Source organism: Typha angustifolia, chromosome 13, assembly GCF_048772165.1.
Source record: "Typha angustifolia cultivar Huaian chromosome 13, ASM4877216v1, whole genome shotgun sequence".
Lineage (NCBI taxonomy): Eukaryota > Viridiplantae > Streptophyta > Magnoliopsida > Poales > Typhaceae > Typha > Typha angustifolia.
In genome coordinates, this window is record NC_133251.1 from 16,601,220 (window position 1) to 16,621,351 (window position 20,132).

A 20,132-nucleotide genomic window follows, 5' to 3' on the forward strand; every position below is an offset into this window, starting at 1 on the left:
CTTTCCAACAGCGACTCCGTGGCCCAATGGATAAGGCGCTGGTCTACGGAACCAGAGATTCTGGGTTCGATCCCCAGCGGAGTCGTCTTGCGCCAATTTAGTTTTTGCAATTTTCACAAATAAACGCAAGCATCACTTTTCTTCCAGACCAATTAGCAGTAAACTTTTACCACTAATAAATCACTTTACTACCTACACCGGCTTTCTCTCCTCTATCTAATAATTAATTTGTACTAATAAAATCGAATTACTATTATTTTAATCATTTTCTCTCTTCTTTTTACGTTCTCATAATCTCTTTTATATATAAAAAAAAATATTTTAGTGGGTCACTAAAATATCTCTAAATATATTATTTTTACATCACATCTAATATAATTATACCACTGTATTAATTTATAGTTAAAATCTATAATTATCAAAATCGATATAATTTCTTCTGTATGTTTGAAAAATAAGTATAGTTAAACTAATTTAAAAGTTATCCTCCACCAAACGCTAGCTAATAGGAATCAAGAATGCAATGCAAATGAGAACAAGATCTCTCACTCAAAAAGAAAGAGTAATAATTAGCTACCCGACTACAATGAACTTGTAATCGCTGACGTCTCACAGTCCCAAAAGAGGCATCCGAGATATGGAAAGAAACCTCGCAATAATTATGAGACTCACAATCCATGAATGATCCCAGACTGGGTTGGGATTCTAAAATGCCCAGCAATATGAACATTAGAACTGTCAGGATGTATGCAACTAATACATGGTCCAGACAAAAATCGTGCTCAGCTTACAACAATTAAACAAAGCAACATGATTCATTAAATCAAATATAAGGCGTCGCCCACTTCTCTCAAAATAAAACGATTAACTAAACAAAGTTACTGGGAGCTTTCCAACTACAAATTTGACAGTTCTGCATATAGCTTGCTGAATCAAATTCCTGTTGGAAATTAAAAAGAAAAGGCTGCATATTCTTAGCTCAACTAAAATCCAACTTCAAGAAAACTCATGAGGCCTAGAAAGCGAGGGAACACAATTATCCAAATTACATAAACAAGTTTGGCCTAGACGCCTTGAATGTGGTCTTCAGCTTCCTTGTGGGTGGCCTGACCTTCTTAAACACCAGGGGAAACTTGATTTTGGAGTCATGGAATTGCTTAGTGCACTCTCTCTTGCAAAGCTTAGCAGGGATTGTAGCTGTCTTGATTATTTGTATGCAGTGATTCCTCACGCGGTGACGAGAGGCCATTTCGTTATACATATGCTCAACAGCACCATTGAGAGTCGTGTCACGGAATTCCTTGTACATATTGTGGTACCCTGTCCTACTCTGGTAGCGTAGCCAGATACCGTAGTTCTTTATCTTGGTTGGTTTACGCTCAAAGATCTTCAAAATAGTCACAATAAGTTATGGATAGTTAGTGAGACAAAAAAAACATATAAAGAAAATAGAGTTTTGATAAGAATGCCACAAGAAAGCTTGTCAATAGTCCAAATATGTTTAATTGAAATATTAGCATTCATCAATAAGAGTATGTAGCACTCAGTGGGCAATGCTTATGAACTATTTATAATTGACTAACTAAAATATAGACAACTGTAAAATTCCTAAAACTGCACAAAAGAATATCTTCATGTTCCTAACGAACAAAGTTGTGTCATGGGAGAAGGACCTCCTGCTAGAACCATAAATATCACTTTATATTATGAAATATCATTTTGGCATGAAAAGAATACCCTTCTTGACGTAAGATTATAAAATATATATCTAGTATCTTTAGTTTACATTGAAGACAAATACCACTTTATATTATTGCATGGCATGGTCTATCACTCACATAAACTGCTGTTCTATCAACAGGTTGCTAAATGCTAATATCCTTGTGTTACCATATAATGTTTTGAATCCAAAAACAACCAAAAGATGAAAGCTTCCACAAACAAAAAACAGTAGATCCAAAGTTGGTAAAAAGGAAAAGAATTTTCATAACTTAAAAAAAATGAACAATTAAAAAGTGCCTATATTTCCCTTCAATAGATATGATTTACAACGAACTAGACAAAAAACCTTGCCCATAATACTGCTAAATGGAAAAAAAAAAGAATAAATTACAGGTTACAAGCGCCCTAGATATCTCTAGCCAATTTATTTAAGGATCAACAGATCCATGAAACCAACGGTTCCAAGCATTCAACACTAATTCCTCAATACCTTATGCTCATGCCAAATGCCTTGATAAAACAAAGCGACAATACTACACAAGCACTTAGTGTAAAACACTAAAAATATAAAATTAAATTACAAGAGAATATCAAATGATGCAACCAAATTGGACCATTATTCAACACAGCGAAAAGTAAATCTCACAAGCAAGGCGAAATATCAATGTAAAACGAAAACAAACCTCATTTATAGCCAACACTTGTCCATTACTCTTCTTGACCTTCTTAAGCTTCCTCAAGAAGTACCTATCAGATCAACAACAAGAGACATAGAATCATCTAACCCTATTCCAAATCATAAATCACACAACAGATCAAAGTATAACGTAGCCCAATCAACTCAGGAAGCTCACCAGAACTTGGATTTGGCGCGGACCTCGTTGGTCGCCCAAAGCTTCATCCGGTAGATCTTGGGGTGCTCATCGCTCGCAGTTGGAAGCGCTCTCCCGACCACCTGGTATTGATGGAACTGCGCGAGAACAGATAAAACCATATCGAAATCGTTACATCCGTAGCAACAAGAGGAAGAGAGAATAATCGAAGGAGACGAGATGGAATAGGTGAATCGAATTAAGCGATATGAAACCCTAGAATCCGTAAGATAGAGAGCTAGAGGAGAAGCGAGAACTCACCCTGAACGCCACCATCTCGAGATCCTGAAACCCTAGAAATGGCTGCCTGCTCTTCTCCTCCTCACGGCGCTGCGGCTGGAGTGAGTCAATTAGGATTTTATAGGATAGGTGGTGATAAAACGAATGACTAAAACCCTAATGGGCTAATTAAACTTTTGGGCCCATTTAGTAGCCCAAGGCCCAAACAAATTGAAGGTAATAAGCATTTCTTTTTGAAAAAAAAAAGAATTAAATACATTTTACAAAACCTCTCCATACTTTTATTTTGTATCAGAGCCATCATAAACTCTCTCTTAAAATATAATATTTTATTTGTGATCTCTGCCAACGACTATTATATTTGCAGTGTGATACGCAAAACAAATTTAGGAGAGTGAAATGATTTTGGTCCAAAATAAAGGACAAAAATGTATTTAACCCCAAAAAAAAAAAAAAAATTAGTGTGACAGAAGTATATGTATCCTGTCCTGCATTATTGGTTTACTATTATTCAAGGCCTTAGTTTTTGTCGTTCGAAATGAGCATTACAATTACGAAATTTCTCATTAACAGAACCAAATGACAATTAAAGGCTAATGTTAGAGTGTGGATAGTGTAATCTTTAGTCTATATTCTCATTCAATAAGGATTTTTCGTTCGTATATAAGCAATCAATTTTTTGCCGCAAAAGAGGTTTTCATGTCAAGCTGGTTGTCTTTTGGGCAGCCAAGCTTTTGATTTACAACCGGAAGAATGTACTAATTGGCTACAGATGAACAATAAACCTCCAGAGGTATATGATGTGGTTTCTTAGGAACTTTGGCAATTAAATACATCATCGTATAATGTTAACCAGGTAAATTGGCATCAAATATAAGTCATTTGTTACAATCAAGCAAAAAGAAAAACCAGCATCACCTTACAATACATACAGAGAATAAATCTCTTAACAGAATTCAACGTTCAGACGCCAGGATAAACATATGAATCACTGTGCCCAGCTGCAAGTCAGTAAATGATTCACCACACATCGGATTCCTTTGTTAATCCAAGGACTACAGCAATTGCAGCAAGAATAGCCTGTTCATAACATATCAAGTTGTACAGAAATTAGATCAGTTCACATACTTGACCTTAGCAATGTGACAATAGGAATAGATTACAAACTAGAAAAGCTACAAAATATGAAGTCTGAGTTACTGACTCCATTTTGGAAATTACTAACATAACTATATACTTATATAGTACAGTTCATGATATCAGCTTTTGATGTTAGGTATCTAATTAATGAAGTCTAATAGTATATGGTGATTTTTTCTTGACTTTCAACTTTCATGCATAGTGAATCAACACCCAGTTCAAGTCACAGCTAAGACCAGATATTCTGAATAAGCAAAAAGAGTGATCTCCAAGCCTCAAGCTTTCGTTTTCATATCTCTATTTCAACAGCTAAATAAATAGTTGAGGTTTAGTTATAGCTGATAGATAAAGTAGTTGAGTTTATCATATGCTAGCTACTATGATCTTACCCTTTCCAGCTAAGCATCCAAATTAAAATTTTAAGGGCTAGCTTATTTTCACAGCAAATAACATTATCAGTATCATCAATGTAATATAACACTTAATTTTTCTTATTTCCCTGTCTTTTCTGATCAAGAATTTGATCCATCATGTCTTGATTTTCTACAACTAAGCTTGAACCTGAAAAAAAGAAAAGAAAAAAGACCAGCTTCTTCTTTTCCTATCTAAGTCAGAACCCAAACAATTTTACTATTAGAAAGAAGAATCCAGTCTACTGTTATTTTCAGATAAGTTTCATTATTTCATACTAGAGCTAGCAACACCCATTTCATTTTAGATTATGCTGCAAATTTAGTGAAAAATGAATACTGCAAGTTTTTGAGCTTTCTTAGAAGTGCAGTGTTGCATCATTACTGGTAAACAATTAAATATCATGGGGTATAACACCAAGGTGTTATACATAATATATGGAGTTACAGACAAATGAAATAGAAGTTCGATGATATAGATGATACAACTAAAGGGATAAAGATAAATGATAAACAAAGGCCATATTTCAGTAATCACCATTCTTAACTCAGTGCAAGAGGGTAAAAAATTAGTGACAAAACTAATACCAAACAATACATGGACTCAAACAGGAAGCATCAACTTACTGCGATAGTGCAAGCAGTATATCCTGGTTTCTCTCTGTAGTCTATTCTGGCACATAGCAGAATGAAAGCTCCAATATACCATGGAATAGCAGCAAGGAAGAAACCGATAATAAACCTTTTAAAGAGAAACAACTATATGTATCAGTAATCCACCTTTTTACGTTTCAAACAAATAATTGATCAATGCCTCAGTGCCAAATAACATGAGAGAGAGGAAAGGAAGTTAAGCGATTGAAGAGGAAATATGACCAAATTGTCACAAAGTAGAGACTTACAGAAACCATCCTAAACCAATACCACAACATGGCAGACGTGGTAGTCTTACGACCCTTAAAGGTCTTCCTTCAGCAACTGCAGCATAGCCTTGAAGAGGGCAAACAAACAAATCAAACAAACTAGAAGAAAAAATCAAAAATCAAAGTGCAAATAACCAAGTTTCTCAAGATCTTAAAATTTCTTCAGTTAATAACTACTTCCCTACATCACACACAGAGGTTAAGAAGAAGATTGATCTAAAGCAGAATCTGCATGGAAATAGCTTCAAAAAAACAAAAGCTGCAAAACCAAAAGGTTCCTAATCTCATATTTGTGCTCAAAATCAAGTACAAAGTATACATGAAAACGCAAAAGCTGCATGCCATATCAAGCTCCTGATACTTCCGCCTCTTCGGGCCTCCAAGATGTGAAGTTAATAACTTATGGATCACAGAATATCCTCCAAAACTCCTTGATGCTCAATGATCTAGAAAATGATCCCAGCTTCATCTATCGGACATAAATTAAACCACACGATCTCAAAACTTTCCATCCAATGATCTTCCCAAAGTAATCAAATTGACGATGGCGGACATAATTCCCCAACAAACAATAAAAAAAAATTGAGACCAATTCACGAGAAGAACAATCTTAGCATAAGAGGGCAAGCAAGACCTGGGACGGCTTGGTAGCCATGGGAATAGTAAGGAGTGGCGGCAGGATACGGAGGGGGGTAAGAGGTCGGCCCCGCCCCCGACGCTCCCGGAGGTGGAGCCGGCTGAGGGAAACCCATCGCCGGCGGAGAATAGCCGGGAATTCCGCCTTGGAACGTGCCGTACTGCTGTTGTTGTTGGTGTTCGCCCATGACTCCCCGGCTCTTCCCCTCTTCCTCGCTCATCTCTCTCTCTCTCTCTCTCGTTTAGATCGATCACTGTAGAATGGAAAGATCTAGGTCGTGTAATTCGTTGTCCTCTCCCTCGTCCCTCTCTTCCTCGCCTTTGAAAGCGAACAAAGCGTCTTTTTTATCCGGATCAAATTTAAGAGGTTTGCAATTTCAAGAACGTCCCATAACCCGCCGTGATGCGCTGGATGCTAGCTGGCACGCGTCGGCCAACAGATCAATCGCTGGCCGTCGGCAAAGCGACTCACAACTTACCAATAACTACCCAAACACAATTTTAGATATCCTCCAAAGAGTTTCCAAGGACTGCTTGTCTTGTGTCGGCAACTAGACAGCCTACATGTTCTTTGTTCCTTCTTGATAACATGACATCAAATATAATAGTAATGTTGACAAACAAACCTACCAATAATATAATTCAGCTAAATTTTGAGAGCTTGCAGAGCACATAATGTCACAGCTATATATATATATATATATAGTACAGATGATAGATCTGTCAAGGATACTGCAGTAACTTCAATGTTTACATGGTTGCACTTATTGTGGGGATAATACTACCAAACTTGGATGCCAAACAACGAAGAGATGTATGAGAAAGCTTCCTGCTCGATTATTCATATCTCTGCAAGAGCAGAACTTGGCTAGATTTGGATCAAACATGTTAGGCTGTTGTAGATTGATCTTGCAGTCCACAAACAAAATTTGCGGGCACCGCTATGTCCATCATCTTTGGATAAGCCAATTGCAGATCTGTGCAAGAAGAAATACATATGAGGGCTTATGATTTTGACCACAATAAATGGTGAGAAATTACATCACAGTGTTCAGAATAAGAGCCAATCACTCACTCTCCATGATGCTCTTGAATGTCTCCTACAAATGAACAGTATCCAGGCCAAAGAACATTAATTAGTTGATGGTTAGAAAAGATACCAATTATTATCATAGGAAACTTAAACTAAGTTCCATGTGTTTGAAGTCTATTACATTTCACACGCCACATTTTCAACTTGTCTATAAAGCTCTATATTGTTCATTTCACCAAAAAATATCTTGGGTAAGAAAAGCAGCAAGTTGTGTAACAATTACCTCATCCTTTGTCAACCGGGGATTGTAGAGCATCTCCTCTCCAACTGTGCTGACCTGAAAACAGAAGTTAAATTTATGTCATAGATAGAAGAAATAATTATACTGAGATACCAAAAATATAACTTACTGAGAAGCCTTTGTAATCATGAGCAGGATATATTAGGGTATCTTTCGGCAATGTGAATATCTGCATATGAAAAAGTCATCTTACAATGATATATCAGCAATCTGCTTTTGCCATCTTAAAGTTGGTCAAAGATATCTCATTTGCTTGCCTGTGAATGCACTGAATCGTACAGCTGGCATGAACTTCCTCCCTGTAAGACAACACACATTTTGAAGCTCAATTTTGGAAAGAGATGTAGATGCAGAAAATATCAGATTCAAACTGCTAGGAGAGGATGACAACAACAACAACAACAACCATTTAAATTTAGCTGGATTAACTATCACATTCGAGCCAATCTACTATGAAGAATATCTCAGAATTGAAATTTTTGAAGATCAAGATGTATATTGAGCTTCGACCTAAAACCCAGCATATCCAAGTAACAAACTTGAATGAATTTTCTGACTCAAGCTAGTGATAGGTCATTTGATTAGGTGCAAAGCCAATCTTGCATGTTTGCTGCTGATCTGTTTGTGTATATGCATTCCTCAAAAGCCTAGTTACCTTATGCCTTGCCTTCTCTGCCTATCATGATGGCCTACCATGTACATGTTTAATATTAATTTTTTACTCTCCTCAAAGTTACTGACTGCTAAATGCTTCATAATGCTTGCCAATAACTTTACCTGGAAATCTGTCCTTCCACAACCACGAATTAGTAGAGCATCACCAGTGAAAGCCATTCTAAGATGAGGCTGATCAGGACCATCACCTGTTACATATGTAACACAACCCGAAGTATGACCTGGAGTAGCACGCACCTGCAAAATTATGTGTTCATAGATACCAATAGTACAATTAAACTTGCTTCGTAAAACATATCATGATTATTTTTGCAGTTTTAATTCCAAAAAATAAAATAAGGATCTTCCATGAGATAGTTTATCAGTTAGTGAAAGCCCAGAGGAGATACTACAATTCTTAGACCGTGATAATGTTTGACAAGATAGTTTAAAAAAATATATATTATGACTCCCCAATTATTTAGAACATATCGAAAAGCAATGTGGATCTACCTCAAGAAAAAGATTGCCAAAATATACTTTGTCACCATGTTCAACCACATGATCTGCTTTTGCAGTACTGGCTTTTGAAATGACTGACTTCACACCTGGCATCTTACCCTGAGAGTAATAATTTCCACTTTCATCAAGTCAGTTCGCTTTTGCAAAAGAGAAGGAATATGCACATAAAAAGAGACGAGTAGAAAAAGTTCTGACTGAATAAACATCTTGATTACTTGTACAATAATAATTCCTACTGTATATGAAATATCCATGGAATAGACTAAGGAAAGGAAAAGACCACCCACCTTTAGGATGCCTGTTCCAGTAATATGATCAGCATGCACATGAGTGTTCATGGCATAGATGAGCCTCAACCCCAATTCTTTAACAAGAGTTAGATCCCTGTCAACTGTTTTGTCTACTGGGTCAACCAACTGTTCAAAGAAATAGTCATAAATTAGCAAGTGAGAAGACTACCACTGGACAATTTAAACTTCAGCAGAGAAATACTTTTCTATTTTCCTTTTCTGATAACTGAGATCAAGATAAGTAACTCCTATGACTCTGCCTATGATTGCCCTTGCGACAGTGTATCCAAGACAAATAGAACATATCTTTTATTTTTCATTATATCTTTCTTAGGAGGGAGAAGGGAGCAAAAAATTGCATGAATGAATATGTACAATACATATGTGTATATGCCCCTTGTCAAAAGCCTTTCTTTGCGATCATCTTCGTCATACAAAATTATTTGGCAAACATATTCAATGTAATCATAAACCAGTAAGCTTGTAGAGGGAAATACGAATGTTGGCAATGTTTGCAAATTGATGTCACTGGAAACCATCAACCTACTCAACTCTGATCATTCGACAACTGCTCTTATATTTTTAATCATGTACGGTAGACGGAAATCAACATCTAAAAAAGTAAATGCCATGCCATCCGTCCATGTCTAACATCTAAACTCTCAAGCCAGCATGACTAAGAAACCACCGGATGCGCATTTATTGAGTCTGAAAAGTTAGTGGCATTGCTTTCTCATTTTATACATAATTTCTTAGACGAGTTGTCTTTGATCCAAATAGAGAGAGCCAGATAACAATCCAATGGTACGTATCATTACTAAACAATTAAATTTCAAACCAAGTGCAACACGTAATCCGATTGGAAACAACTAGCAACAAAAAAGAAACATAAATTTGAGCACAAAAGGAGATAACACCAAGTCGGTTTTTAAGCAAATGGAAGCCTCACCACCGCGGGCTTATCGGGATGGCCGAGATCAGCGAGGAGGTAGGTGTAGGTGGATGATTCCTTCTCAAAGAGCTGCCGAAAGAGAAGCCTGTGCGACAGCGACCCCGCCGTCTCGGTGCTGTACGCCGCCATGGCCCCAAATCGAAGCTTGGAGTGGCTCGAGAAGGGAAGGGAAGAAGCCGGTATGGATCGAGCGGTGTGAAAGGAGAAGGAAGAGAGCCAAGTATTGCCAAGAGAGCAACGGAGAAATCGAAGCGGGAGCATTTTCGTTGGATTTATTCAAGGAGGAAGGCTTCCCTCCTCTAATGTTAGCATATAAGAATAGAAAGGCTAATTTGGGTTTAGCCTTAGATTAGCAAAGGAAAAGGCCAGAGAAGCGTGGCGAGTGGCGAGTGGCGAGTGGCGTTTTTGGAATTGCGCGGTTCGGAGGAAATGGCGGGACCCTACTAGTAGGGGATTGGATTGGACAATGTAAAGCATACAAGTGATGATAAAGTTATTTTATTGTGCGCTGATCGATGAAAGCAATATAAACGGCTAAGCTATTAGCTATACCCCCAAGGTACACTACGTTAATTAGATAACTCGAGTTTATTTATTATTAAAATAATAAAAAATAAAAGATGACGACACATTTGTTACGTTAATTTAATAGTTAAGATTTTTTTTTCTATATAAGAAGTGCATGAAACTACTACTTGCAAAATATTAAAAAAAAAAGAGAGACTTTATCGAGAAAGTTTTTTTTCTAAATGTTAGTGATGAATTTTTTTTTCTTACTTATATACTGATTTTATTTTAAGGTTTATCTTATCTTATAAAGAAGTTGAAGTGTTGTGCGGACTTATCAAAATATTAAAAAAGCTTAAGTTTATGACAACTAGATTGTATTTTAACTATAGCGTATATTTTCTTCTCATTCTCCTTCTTCTTCTTAAACATGATGACTTATTTTATTATAGTATATCAAAAGATCATCATTCAATTTCTAGCTTTATTTATACATCGCCTTGTAATTATTCTGTTGTTGTTTAGATTGCTGCAAATATTCACTACATTTTTTTGTCAAAGTAAGATAATTTTAATTAGACTCATGAACTATTATATATACTCTCTGAATTTTTTTATTGCATACATTCGCTGAGGTAAAAAGAATTTGACTTTGATATTCATATACTTTTCTTTAGTTCAAAAGTGTTTTTTTTTAATTAGTTTAGAGAGTGTATATAATTAACAAAAAAAAATTAGAAAGTATATATAAAAAACATTAATAATTCAATAGATCAAAGTGAATAAAAAACTTTAAAAAGACAAGTTACTTGCATTTTTTTTTTTTGGGTCTTTATTGTAGGTAATAAACTGGGAAAGGTAAAAGAAAATCCTAAATTTTTTCACCTTTTTGATGGGCAACATTAATCCTAATCTCCACATGATCCAGAAGCTATGATATCGAGCCAAATCCACTTTTAGGTAATTAATCAGTGGAAGTAATTATTTTTATCACTAAAACTTTGCTTGGTGACAAAAATTAATATATCCTTAAGACTAGATAAGTGGACTTGTCTTATATCTCAATAAATAAGCTAAGGTGCATGCTTTGCAACACTTATAAAAATAGAGAGAAAAGAGAGTAAGTTTAGCAAAGGCAGTCTGAAGACCAAGAGAAACCAACCATCCTTTTGATTGGTGGCTTGTTATGTTGTATTATATACAAAGATTCATGTGTTTGGATTTTGTTCACTGAGTTAGGTTCATTTCAAACTTTAAAAATATATATATAGATGGTTGAATATATATATATATATATATATTTTTTAACATACTATTATGGCCCACAAAATTGTAGCTGCCCCTTCTAAGTCATGTGTAGCGGGTGTAATTGAACTGAGCTTGATAAATTTTAGATTTGTGATTAAGTTTGAATTGAAATGATTTTAATTCAAACTAATTTTGAGCTTCAATCTAAATGAGCCGATAATAAGTGATTTTAAGTCTTAATCAATTTAAGCTAAATTTTAACTCCGATTAAATTTGATTTAGGATTAAATTAAATTTAAAAATAAGACTTAATTTTAAAATATAAATATTACAGAAATATAGGAGTAGAATTCAGAAGAGTGGTGGGCCTTACGATAACCATACCAAGTCGTGTAGCATGCTTAGTGCTAATAATAACATCATCTATGTGCATTATTAATTATCACCGGACTAAGTGGCGAAGGATGGGAGAGACTTTCTCTTATTTGATATTTCATTTCTTCCTTTCAAGTGGCATAAATACTAATATTTGGATGAACATCATTGAGAAGAAAAGAAAGTTATCATTCCGGATGAGAATAATATCAATGTATACCCGTATTTACTATAAGATTGAAGAAAGGGAATATTTCTTTTTTCTGTAAGACTAAAGAAACAGTGTCTTAGTTAAACCAATTCAATTAGAATTTAAGGCTATCAAACATATTCATAAATATATGAGCCTTTTTAATTACCTGAGGCCATTATTTAGATAGAGAAATTCAATGACTGATGGAGGTGGGTGGCTTGTATTCAAAGAGGGAAACAAGAAGGAAGAGAGAACATGGAAGTGAGATTTGTATTTAAGAGGGTGGATTTCATCCCATATGCCTGTTTGGAGAGGAAGAGGATATAATTATGGGTGAAAATAGATCGGATTAACATCGGTTCGACTCATTATCTGCTACCCGTTTTGAATTTGAAACAAAAATATGAATGAAGGTTTTTTTATTATAAGATTCAAATACGGTCTTATATAAGTTAGTCTGATCTTTATCCATCTTCATCAGCATCACCCGCAAAACCTTTCAAACTCTTAACCCCCTCTCTATCTTCACCCGCCAAATGCTACCTTAGTGTTGCATTCGGAAAGCTTATTATTCTAAGCTTAAATTGTTGAAAAAATTTGGATTACTAGTAGTAAATTGGAGCGTTTTTCTGTTTGTTCTATTTGTTTTCATGGAAATAGAATTTCATGTTTGTTTATATTTTGTTTTTGAGTTGAGTTTTTGTGACCTCTTGGTTTAATACATGATTATTTACTGTTTCATATCCATTTAATTAGAATATTATCTTAAAATTTACTACTCGTCTAATATTTATATCGGGATTAAAAATATGAAGATATGTAATTCACAAATCACAAGTATTATGTAATATAGTTATTTTCAATATTTATTTAAAAAATAAATATTACAGCATTAAAAATAGATTGATGCACTACCACTCCCACTTCCAAACTCTCATTTATTACAATTGGAAGCTAAGCTTCCCAAAATCTCTACCGCCGCCACTGAGCCTAGTCTAGAGGAATCTCTTAAATTTCTAATTGTGCAAATATAAATTTCTTTTGGGAAGTATTGATTTCTTTAGAATTTTTGTCATTTTTTATATTTGATATTTTTGCTATTGGGAGTAATGCGTGTGAAGACCAATTACATGAATTATTTTCCAGTAAAATTATAAAAGATTCATTTAATGATTCTCTTCTTCAATTTTGTTATAGCTTTCAAAATTTGTAAAGATTTATGTTCACTAATATTGAGTCTGACAGCTGAATATCCAAATAATACAAACTGTTTAATAAATATTCACATGTAGCATGATATTGATGTAATCTTCTAGCATTGTTATTATTTTATATCATATTCTTTCAAAAGTTCCTATTTCTTCTACTAGATATTTGCACTGGTCTCACTTTGAACTTTCTGGGTAAAGTTTGTTCAAACCATACAATTTAAATCTGAAATGTTTAATTAGAGTGCTTATGAATTTTCACATTGGAGTGTCATTTGTATGGAATATATAGACCAGAGAACATAAGATAAATGTTAGTCTTATAAAATTAACCATAATGGTTTATTAGGAGCAATGAGAAGATTGAAAAATAAAAAAATCATAATTTATTTAAGATTGGATACAGGTTAAAGATCGGATCCGTATCCGAAATCTATAGGATCCGTATCCGAAGTCCACTTCACTCCTCTGTCTTCCTCACTTCTTTCCGCCGCATGTCCAGCTCCTGTATCAACCTCGTAAGGTCCTCGTAAGTCGACCCCCCTTCCTCCACCGCCGCCCTCGCCGTCTCCTTGTACTCCGTCGCCCTCTCCTTCGCCTTCTCCGCCGCTTCCCAATCCCCGCCCGTAACCTTCCCTATTATCTCCGCCACCTCCTCCGCCATCACCGCCGCCCCGTCGTCGTCCTTCTTTCCCGGCCCCTCCCACATCCTCACCCCCGCCCCCATCACCTCCACCACCATCTCCGCGTTCACGTTCTGGTCCTGCCCCAGCGGCCAAGTCACCATCGGCTTCCCGGCGCACGCCGCCTCCTGGATCGAGTTCCACCCGCAGTGCGTCACGAACCACCCCACCGCCACGTGTCCCAACACCTCCACCTGCGGGGCCCAACCCACCACCACCAGTCCCCTCCCCTTCGTCCTCACCTCAAACCCCTCCTCCGGCCTCCACCCCAACCCTTTCTTCACCACCCAGAGGAAGCCCCTTCCAGAAGCTTCTAGACCTTTTGCGATCTCCTCCAGCTGCTTCGCACCAAACCGGCACATGCTTCCGAAGCACACGTAGATGACAGATCCGGTCGGTTGCCGATCGAGGAATCCCAAGATCCGATCTCGCTCCTCCGGCGATCCGCCGCGCATCGCCGGGTTCAGGAGACACACGGGGCCGAAGCACCACGTTGGCTTCCTGCACTTCAGCTCGTCGACGTAGTCCGGCTCCATCCCGTGGAAGGTGTTCACCAAAATGCCCGTGCTGATCTTCTCGGCTTCGCCGATGCTCTGGAGCAATGGCCGGCTGTTTAGCATCTCCGGGAGGCAATCGCGGTAGATCTGGATGGGATGAGGGAGATGGGAGACGGTGAAGGACTCCGGAAAGGGGAAGTAGCGGCCGAGGGAGGAGAAGACGGCTCTGGAGAAGGCTCCATCGCCCTGAAAGATGACGCGGGAGATGCCAAGGTCTGCGGCGACGGTGGCGGAGAAGGGGAGGAGGGCGTGGGAGATGAGGGCGTGGGGGCGGAGGGAGGAGAGGAGGGCGGAGAGGTCTGCGGCAAGGTGGCGGAGAGAGATGACGGTGGGGAGGAAGAGGTCGTGGGGGACGGCAGTGAGGTCGTCGATGTGAGGGGGGAGACCGGTGAGAGAGGACGAGGGGAAGGGGATGGTGAGCAGGGAAATGGGGTGGCCAAGGGCGGCGGAAGTGGAGACGGTGGAGGCGACGGCGGCGGCGTTGGAGGGGGTTGTGATGACTGTGGAGCGAACGCCTCGGCAAGCGAGGTGGCGTGCGAGGTCCACGGCAGGGATGGTGTTACCAGGGTTCATCAAAGGGAGGAAGGCGATGTGTAGGGGCCCATCGGAGGAGGAGGAGGAGGAGGTGAGCGAACCCATCGGGCAAATCGAGATCGAGTTAGAAGAGATCGAAAAGGAGCAGAAGCAGTAGTGTTGTACAAGAAGTAGAACGGTATATTATTATTATATATAACTACTAACTAGAACGTGGGTATTTATTGCCTTATTGGTGGGAAACTTTGGGTTGTTTATTAAACAGGGATATATAACAGTGCCATATTAAACAAACATCCAACAGTATATTATTATATAGCACTATCTTCTTGCCCCTAGGCCCTAGCTCCTATTTTTTACTTCTTCTTTTTCTGATTTTAACCATCACCAGCATCATGGGTAACAAATTGAAGTAAGTCTGAAGAGCATGGCATTATTCTGGTATAGGTTTGGGCTGGTTTCATTGCTAGGGATTTTCCTGAGCTTGGGATGACTGCCTCATCTGGAAGGGCGGCATGCAGTCCTAGAAGGGTTTCCAAGCCTGTCAAGATGGATATCTATGTGTGGAGAAAGATGGGAGGAGCTGATTGATGTAATCATTCTCTTAAATAATGGCTGTGGGAGTTCCTCTCTAATAATTTCGGAATTAATTCCATACCTGCTATGCTTCAATACCCACATCTCTGAATCTGCTAATGGCTGCAGTGAGGTAAATCACAGCTGTTACATGTGCTGTTACAAGATCTTGTGGGGATACAAGATCTTGGTAGTGACAACTTGGAAAATCTGCTGTCTTCTTTGCTATAAGGAATGCAAGATACATTTGACAGACCAATAGGTTACACGTTAATGAGATTTTTGATGTTATAAGATACATATTCAGCTATAAAAGTAGGTTACATGTTATTAAGATTTTGATCTAAATTCTTTTCTTATCTGTATGCCAAGTTTGAGCATATATTAGGTAGTGAATTTGGTAAAGCAAACACTCATATTACATCTTTTATATATTTCAGCATATATTAGGTGGTGAATTTGGTAAAGCAAACACTCATACTAAATCTTTTATATATTTGAGCATAAATTAGGTAGCAGTTTGCAATATCTATATTAGTTTCCAGGGTACGTCATACACATACCTTTTTGCTCCAAATTTTCTTTGTCAGGAGTTAAATGTGGGTGTCCCAAGCAAATGATGATGGTATATGTCTATTTATATCAGCATCCATGCTGCTGATGTTTACATGAAAGCAGAACAAATATACGATGCATCATATTCCTGTACATAAAAAAAAAGGAGGAAATGATAGGTGATGCTTTATGATGCAGTTAGCAGGATTATCTGAGTAATAACACCCTGGATGTTAGAGCTCAATTCATTTTCCTTCATTATATTTACATCAAAATCAACTAACAAGCTGTGAGAATCAAGGAGTAAAAAATTAATTTAGCAGAATCAACTAAAGTACTATTCTTAAAATCACTCACCTCTTCCCCACTATATAGTTGGTTCTCTATCATCAATTACTTAAATTATATTATATTTTCATCCGAGATGGTGTTTATGAACTCACAGTCCCCACCTGCGTTGTATAACATGTTCACTAGCGGTATAATCTCTAAAGGAATCGCAATGGGATTCTGACTATTGTCTCGCTGTAATTTGTACAAACACTTACAGTGCGTTCGTTGGAAAAGAGAAGACAAGTCTACCTTCAGTCGTTGCAACTGAATTCATTCAACAACAGCATTCAAGCTGAAGAACAATAACTACAAGAAAATGGAATACAAATTGAACCCTCCGTAGGCCACTCGCAGAAACCTCACGCAAGTTCTGGCCTTCATTACTAACATTGAGTTCGGAATAAAGCATTCTTAAGACCGGAGTTTGACGCAAGCCGACATAAGCCAGTTATATAGTATCTAGTCACCGGACTTCACTGCTTCTCCAGTTAAAGAAGCTTCCTGTGCACCCAGTGCTTGGTTGATTCTGGAACTTCCAGTGCTGGAGAGAACTCAGTTTCAACAATCCTCTCAATTACGCACTTGAGATTGCCAACAGTAATCTTATTATTTCTATACTGCCACATGGCGTCCGTCAAAATCTTGTCCGAAATTGCCATTATTCTTCTTCTGCTTCTTCTTTGTTTTTAAACTATCCTAAATTTATAGCATGCTCGAAACTAATGCAGTACTAATATATTATATACAATCTATGTATCAAATTCTAAACACACACAAATCTTGCTCCCCAATCTTCTACCTGACCAATTAATCATAATAACGTTGAGCTGCTACTCCGAGCCCTCTTTGCTCCCTTACCCACCGCTTCCGACTCTCTCAGTAATTTCTCCAAACAACCCGTACCCAACTCCCGCAACTCCACCGTTCCCCCATCTCCGCCGCCATTTTTAAACGTCGCCGGGAAATTGAGCATCGCCTTCGCCCCCCTCATCCGGAAAGCGGCGCGGTCGTAGGCCAAGGCCGCCTGCTCCGCGGTGTCGAACGTCCCGAGCCAAAGCCGCGCGCCGTGCCGCGTCGAGTCGCGTATCTCCGCCGCAAATTTCCCCCAGGGCCGCCGCCGGACCCCCCGGTAGCGATGCGGCTTCTTGCCCACGTGGCCGGACGCCGGGGAGAATGGCGGAGGCGGCGCTGGCGCCACCTTCGCCGCGGCCATGACGGAGGCCTCGCGGAGGACCTCGAAGAGGACCATGTCTTGGGAGTCGTCCTCGTTGAGGGGAAGGTATGTGTGGGAAGACATGCCTACAATCTGTTCGACGTTTGTTCCCAAAGGGGCTGGTATTTTATGCCATCTCTTCGGGACCCGCAAGTTTACATATGCGTAGACAAATGTGAACTTGGAGAGACGTGTTGGAATTTGAGTTCTGGCACGGAGAAATTAAATGGAGGAGGAGACCAAATCGTAGAAAGCATTACTTTAGATTTGAGAATCTTGAAACTTCAAAGCCTTCGACAAATTAGCTTTGCATCTATGGAGGAAGATTAGTATGCGGAATTATTTATATAGCTCCTCTTGCTATTTTGGCAATCAAGCGATTGTTATATCTATTCTTTTCTTTGTTATATGAAACCTATTATTCACCTATTAAATATAAACGGTTCATCTCTCTCACTAACTCTCCGATATTTTATTATAATATATAAAATAATTTTAAATATCTAATTATTATTATCTTTTTCATTCATTCATTCTTTTTTCATCTTTCTCCGATTAATAATCATCTAATAAATCAGTCAAAAACTAATTATATGATTATTAAATGGAGGTAGAAGAAGAGGACTAAGAGCTCCATCTTCTCGTGAACCTTCCGTTAAAGCAAGATCGGTAGAGGAGGAAGAATGATGCATTTGTATTTTAAAATATTTTAAGAACGATGGGTGAATTATAAAAATAAATAAAATATAGAATTTGATTCGTTATCCTTATTTTAAATGGTCTCCTGTTGTGATATCGTATGTGAACTCGTGGATTGATTCAGAATCTTAAGTTCGATAAAAGAAGCTTCGAGTTATGCCACATGCATGTGTCACTATTATTCTAGAGTTAATTACGTAGATTTAATAACCTGCTCAGATCAGTCTTCCACTCTGCCAACTAAGCCTAACAACTTCACCATCCCGCTACTTAAACTAAATAGAGTTGAGTCTCTAGAAACTATATATTCCACTCATTGGTACTCGGATTTGCAAGTGCCACGTGCAAAGTAGCTACCAACTTCTCCCGGTCCACCCCGGTGGCGCTTTAAAAAATAGACCGGATGAGCTCAGCCATGATGAGATTATCAAAGGAACAGTGGGGCCCCGGGGTCAGTTTTAAAGGTCATTTTTCTATTACTGGGGCCCACCAGATTCAACCTTCTGGAACCATCCACGCGCCGCGGTCCCCGGATTAATTAATTTCGTGAGCTGTACTTCTTCGAGCGTTTCTTTTTATTATTATTTTTTAAATAATTCAAAGAGTCTTTATATCTACCAACTTTACCAATGTTTTCCATCCATCAAAAAGTTGATATTGGCATTTTGACTTTCTTTTATATGAGTTTCTCCTTTTTGCATAAATATTCTTTAAATCTAGTTAATGTTCTATTAATTCAACTCTGAAACATAAAAGCAGTTTTTAATCGAGATATATCTTGAATGTCCGGCCAACCGCGTTCGAACACTGTAATTCTAGAATAGCAAAACGTCAAGGCGATTAAATGCTCCAATTCGAAAGCAATTTTCATTGAAGCGTTCGAACAATCTAATCTAGGAGCAATTTTTTATCGAAGTGTTTCAACGCCTCGTCTAACGACATTCGAACGCCTTAGTTTGAGAGCAATCTTCATGTAATGACGTCCAAATGGTGTTCAAAACACCTGATGTCAAGGTCATTTATGTTAAGATAATTTAAATAATTTTAGCTAGTCTCTATATATTTAGGATGCATCTACTTAGATTGACATTTTTGTCTTCTCCTTCAAACCAAGGCTTATGTCGTCAAGCCGACACCCTCCCATTCTTTCTAAATTGCTGATCCCTCTAACCAGGCAAGCCAACTATCTTTTCCCTTATCCTTAAATCGTAACTGTTGGCTACTTCTTTTCTCTGCATCCATCGATTTGATTCCCCTTTTTCTTTAAGGCCAACAATCTTTCTCTCTCTTTTTAGCTCTTTCATTCCAAATGATCCCTTTTCGTTTCCACCGCTTACACTATTGAAGCAGCCATTATCATTATCACAAATAAACTTACTATAGCTGAGTCCATAATAATTAGCAAAGCTTGAGTGCCTCATAGGATTGATATACATACTTTACCTATGTTTATTTTTTAAATTTGCATAGGAGAGCTTATAATAGTTTAGGTTACTACCATGTTTGATTATAAACCAGTATAATAGTATAATTATTATATTTGATATGACATAAAAATAGATATATCTAGCAAATAATTAAAATGGATGAATGATGAGATGACAGGGAAGAGAAAGAAAAATGGTAAGGAGAATGATCAATATAATAGTTAATTAAAGTGATAAGTGTTTAAGGATGAAATAATAATCGGTGAATATACAAATATTAATTGAAAAATGGGAAAAGAGAATAGACTAGTATTAAGATTAGTTATTAT

At 37.8% G+C, this 20,132-nt stretch overlaps 5 protein-coding genes and 1 non-coding gene across 7 annotated transcripts; 1 reads left to right on the forward strand and 5 right to left on the reverse strand.

Annotated features, from left to right (window-relative positions):
- Positions 1 to 12: 12 nt before the first annotated feature.
- TRNAR-ACG (transfer RNA arginine (anticodon ACG)) lies at positions 13 to 85 on the forward strand. The gene has a single exon. It is a non-coding gene; the product is annotated as a tRNA-Arg (tRNA).
- Positions 86 to 796: 711 nt separating this feature from the next.
- LOC140775138 (large ribosomal subunit protein eL20-like) lies at positions 797 to 3,001 on the reverse strand. Its single transcript, XM_073118399.1, has 4 exons — positions 2,856 to 3,001; positions 2,577 to 2,692; positions 2,406 to 2,469; positions 797 to 1,387 (listed from the first exon to the last, which is right to left on the reverse strand). The coding sequence occupies exons 1-4, from the start codon at positions 2,868 to 2,870 to the stop codon at positions 1,046 to 1,048; spliced, it is 537 nt and encodes a 178-aa protein (XP_072974500.1). The 5' UTR covers positions 2,871 to 3,001; the 3' UTR covers positions 797 to 1,045.
- Positions 3,002 to 3,607: 606 nt separating this feature from the next.
- On the reverse strand, positions 3,608 to 6,459 carry LOC140775139 (large ribosomal subunit protein eL20z-like). Of its 2 annotated transcripts, none has more exons than XM_073118401.1 (4): positions 5,942 to 6,459; positions 5,287 to 5,362; positions 5,012 to 5,126; positions 3,608 to 3,914 (listed from the first exon to the last, which is right to left on the reverse strand). In XM_073118401.1, exons 1-4 carry the CDS (start codon positions 6,162 to 6,164, stop codon positions 3,855 to 3,857), a joined length of 474 nt encoding a protein of 157 aa, XP_072974502.1. In that variant the 5' UTR covers positions 6,165 to 6,459; the 3' UTR covers positions 3,608 to 3,854. The 2 variants fall into 2 exon arrangements, with proteins under 2 accessions (XP_072974502.1, XP_072974501.1); XM_073118400.1 differs by having other exon boundaries at positions 5,287 to 5,374.
- Positions 6,460 to 6,609: 150 nt separating this feature from the next.
- LOC140775136 (persulfide dioxygenase ETHE1 homolog, mitochondrial-like) lies at positions 6,610 to 10,032 on the reverse strand. Its single transcript, XM_073118398.1, has 9 exons — positions 9,693 to 10,032; positions 8,741 to 8,869; positions 8,445 to 8,552; positions 8,055 to 8,189; positions 7,535 to 7,576; positions 7,387 to 7,446; positions 7,260 to 7,313; positions 7,019 to 7,043; positions 6,610 to 6,920 (listed from the first exon to the last, which is right to left on the reverse strand). Exons 1-9 carry the CDS (start codon positions 9,954 to 9,956, stop codon positions 6,832 to 6,834), a joined length of 906 nt encoding a protein of 301 aa, XP_072974499.1. The 5' UTR covers positions 9,957 to 10,032; the 3' UTR covers positions 6,610 to 6,831.
- Positions 10,033 to 13,572: 3,540 nt separating this feature from the next.
- LOC140775135 (scopoletin glucosyltransferase-like) lies at positions 13,573 to 15,629 on the reverse strand. Its single transcript, XM_073118397.1, has one exon. The coding sequence runs from the start codon at positions 15,103 to 15,105 to the stop codon at positions 13,687 to 13,689; it is 1,419 nt and encodes a 472-aa protein (XP_072974498.1). The 5' UTR covers positions 15,106 to 15,629; the 3' UTR covers positions 13,573 to 13,686.
- Positions 15,630 to 17,275: 1,646 nt separating this feature from the next.
- On the reverse strand, positions 17,276 to 17,761 carry LOC140773287 (pathogenesis-related genes transcriptional activator PTI5-like). Its single transcript, XM_073115764.1, has one exon. It carries the CDS (start codon positions 17,759 to 17,761, stop codon positions 17,276 to 17,278), a length of 486 nt encoding a protein of 161 aa, XP_072971865.1.
- Positions 17,762 to 20,132: the final 2,371 nt, after the last annotated feature.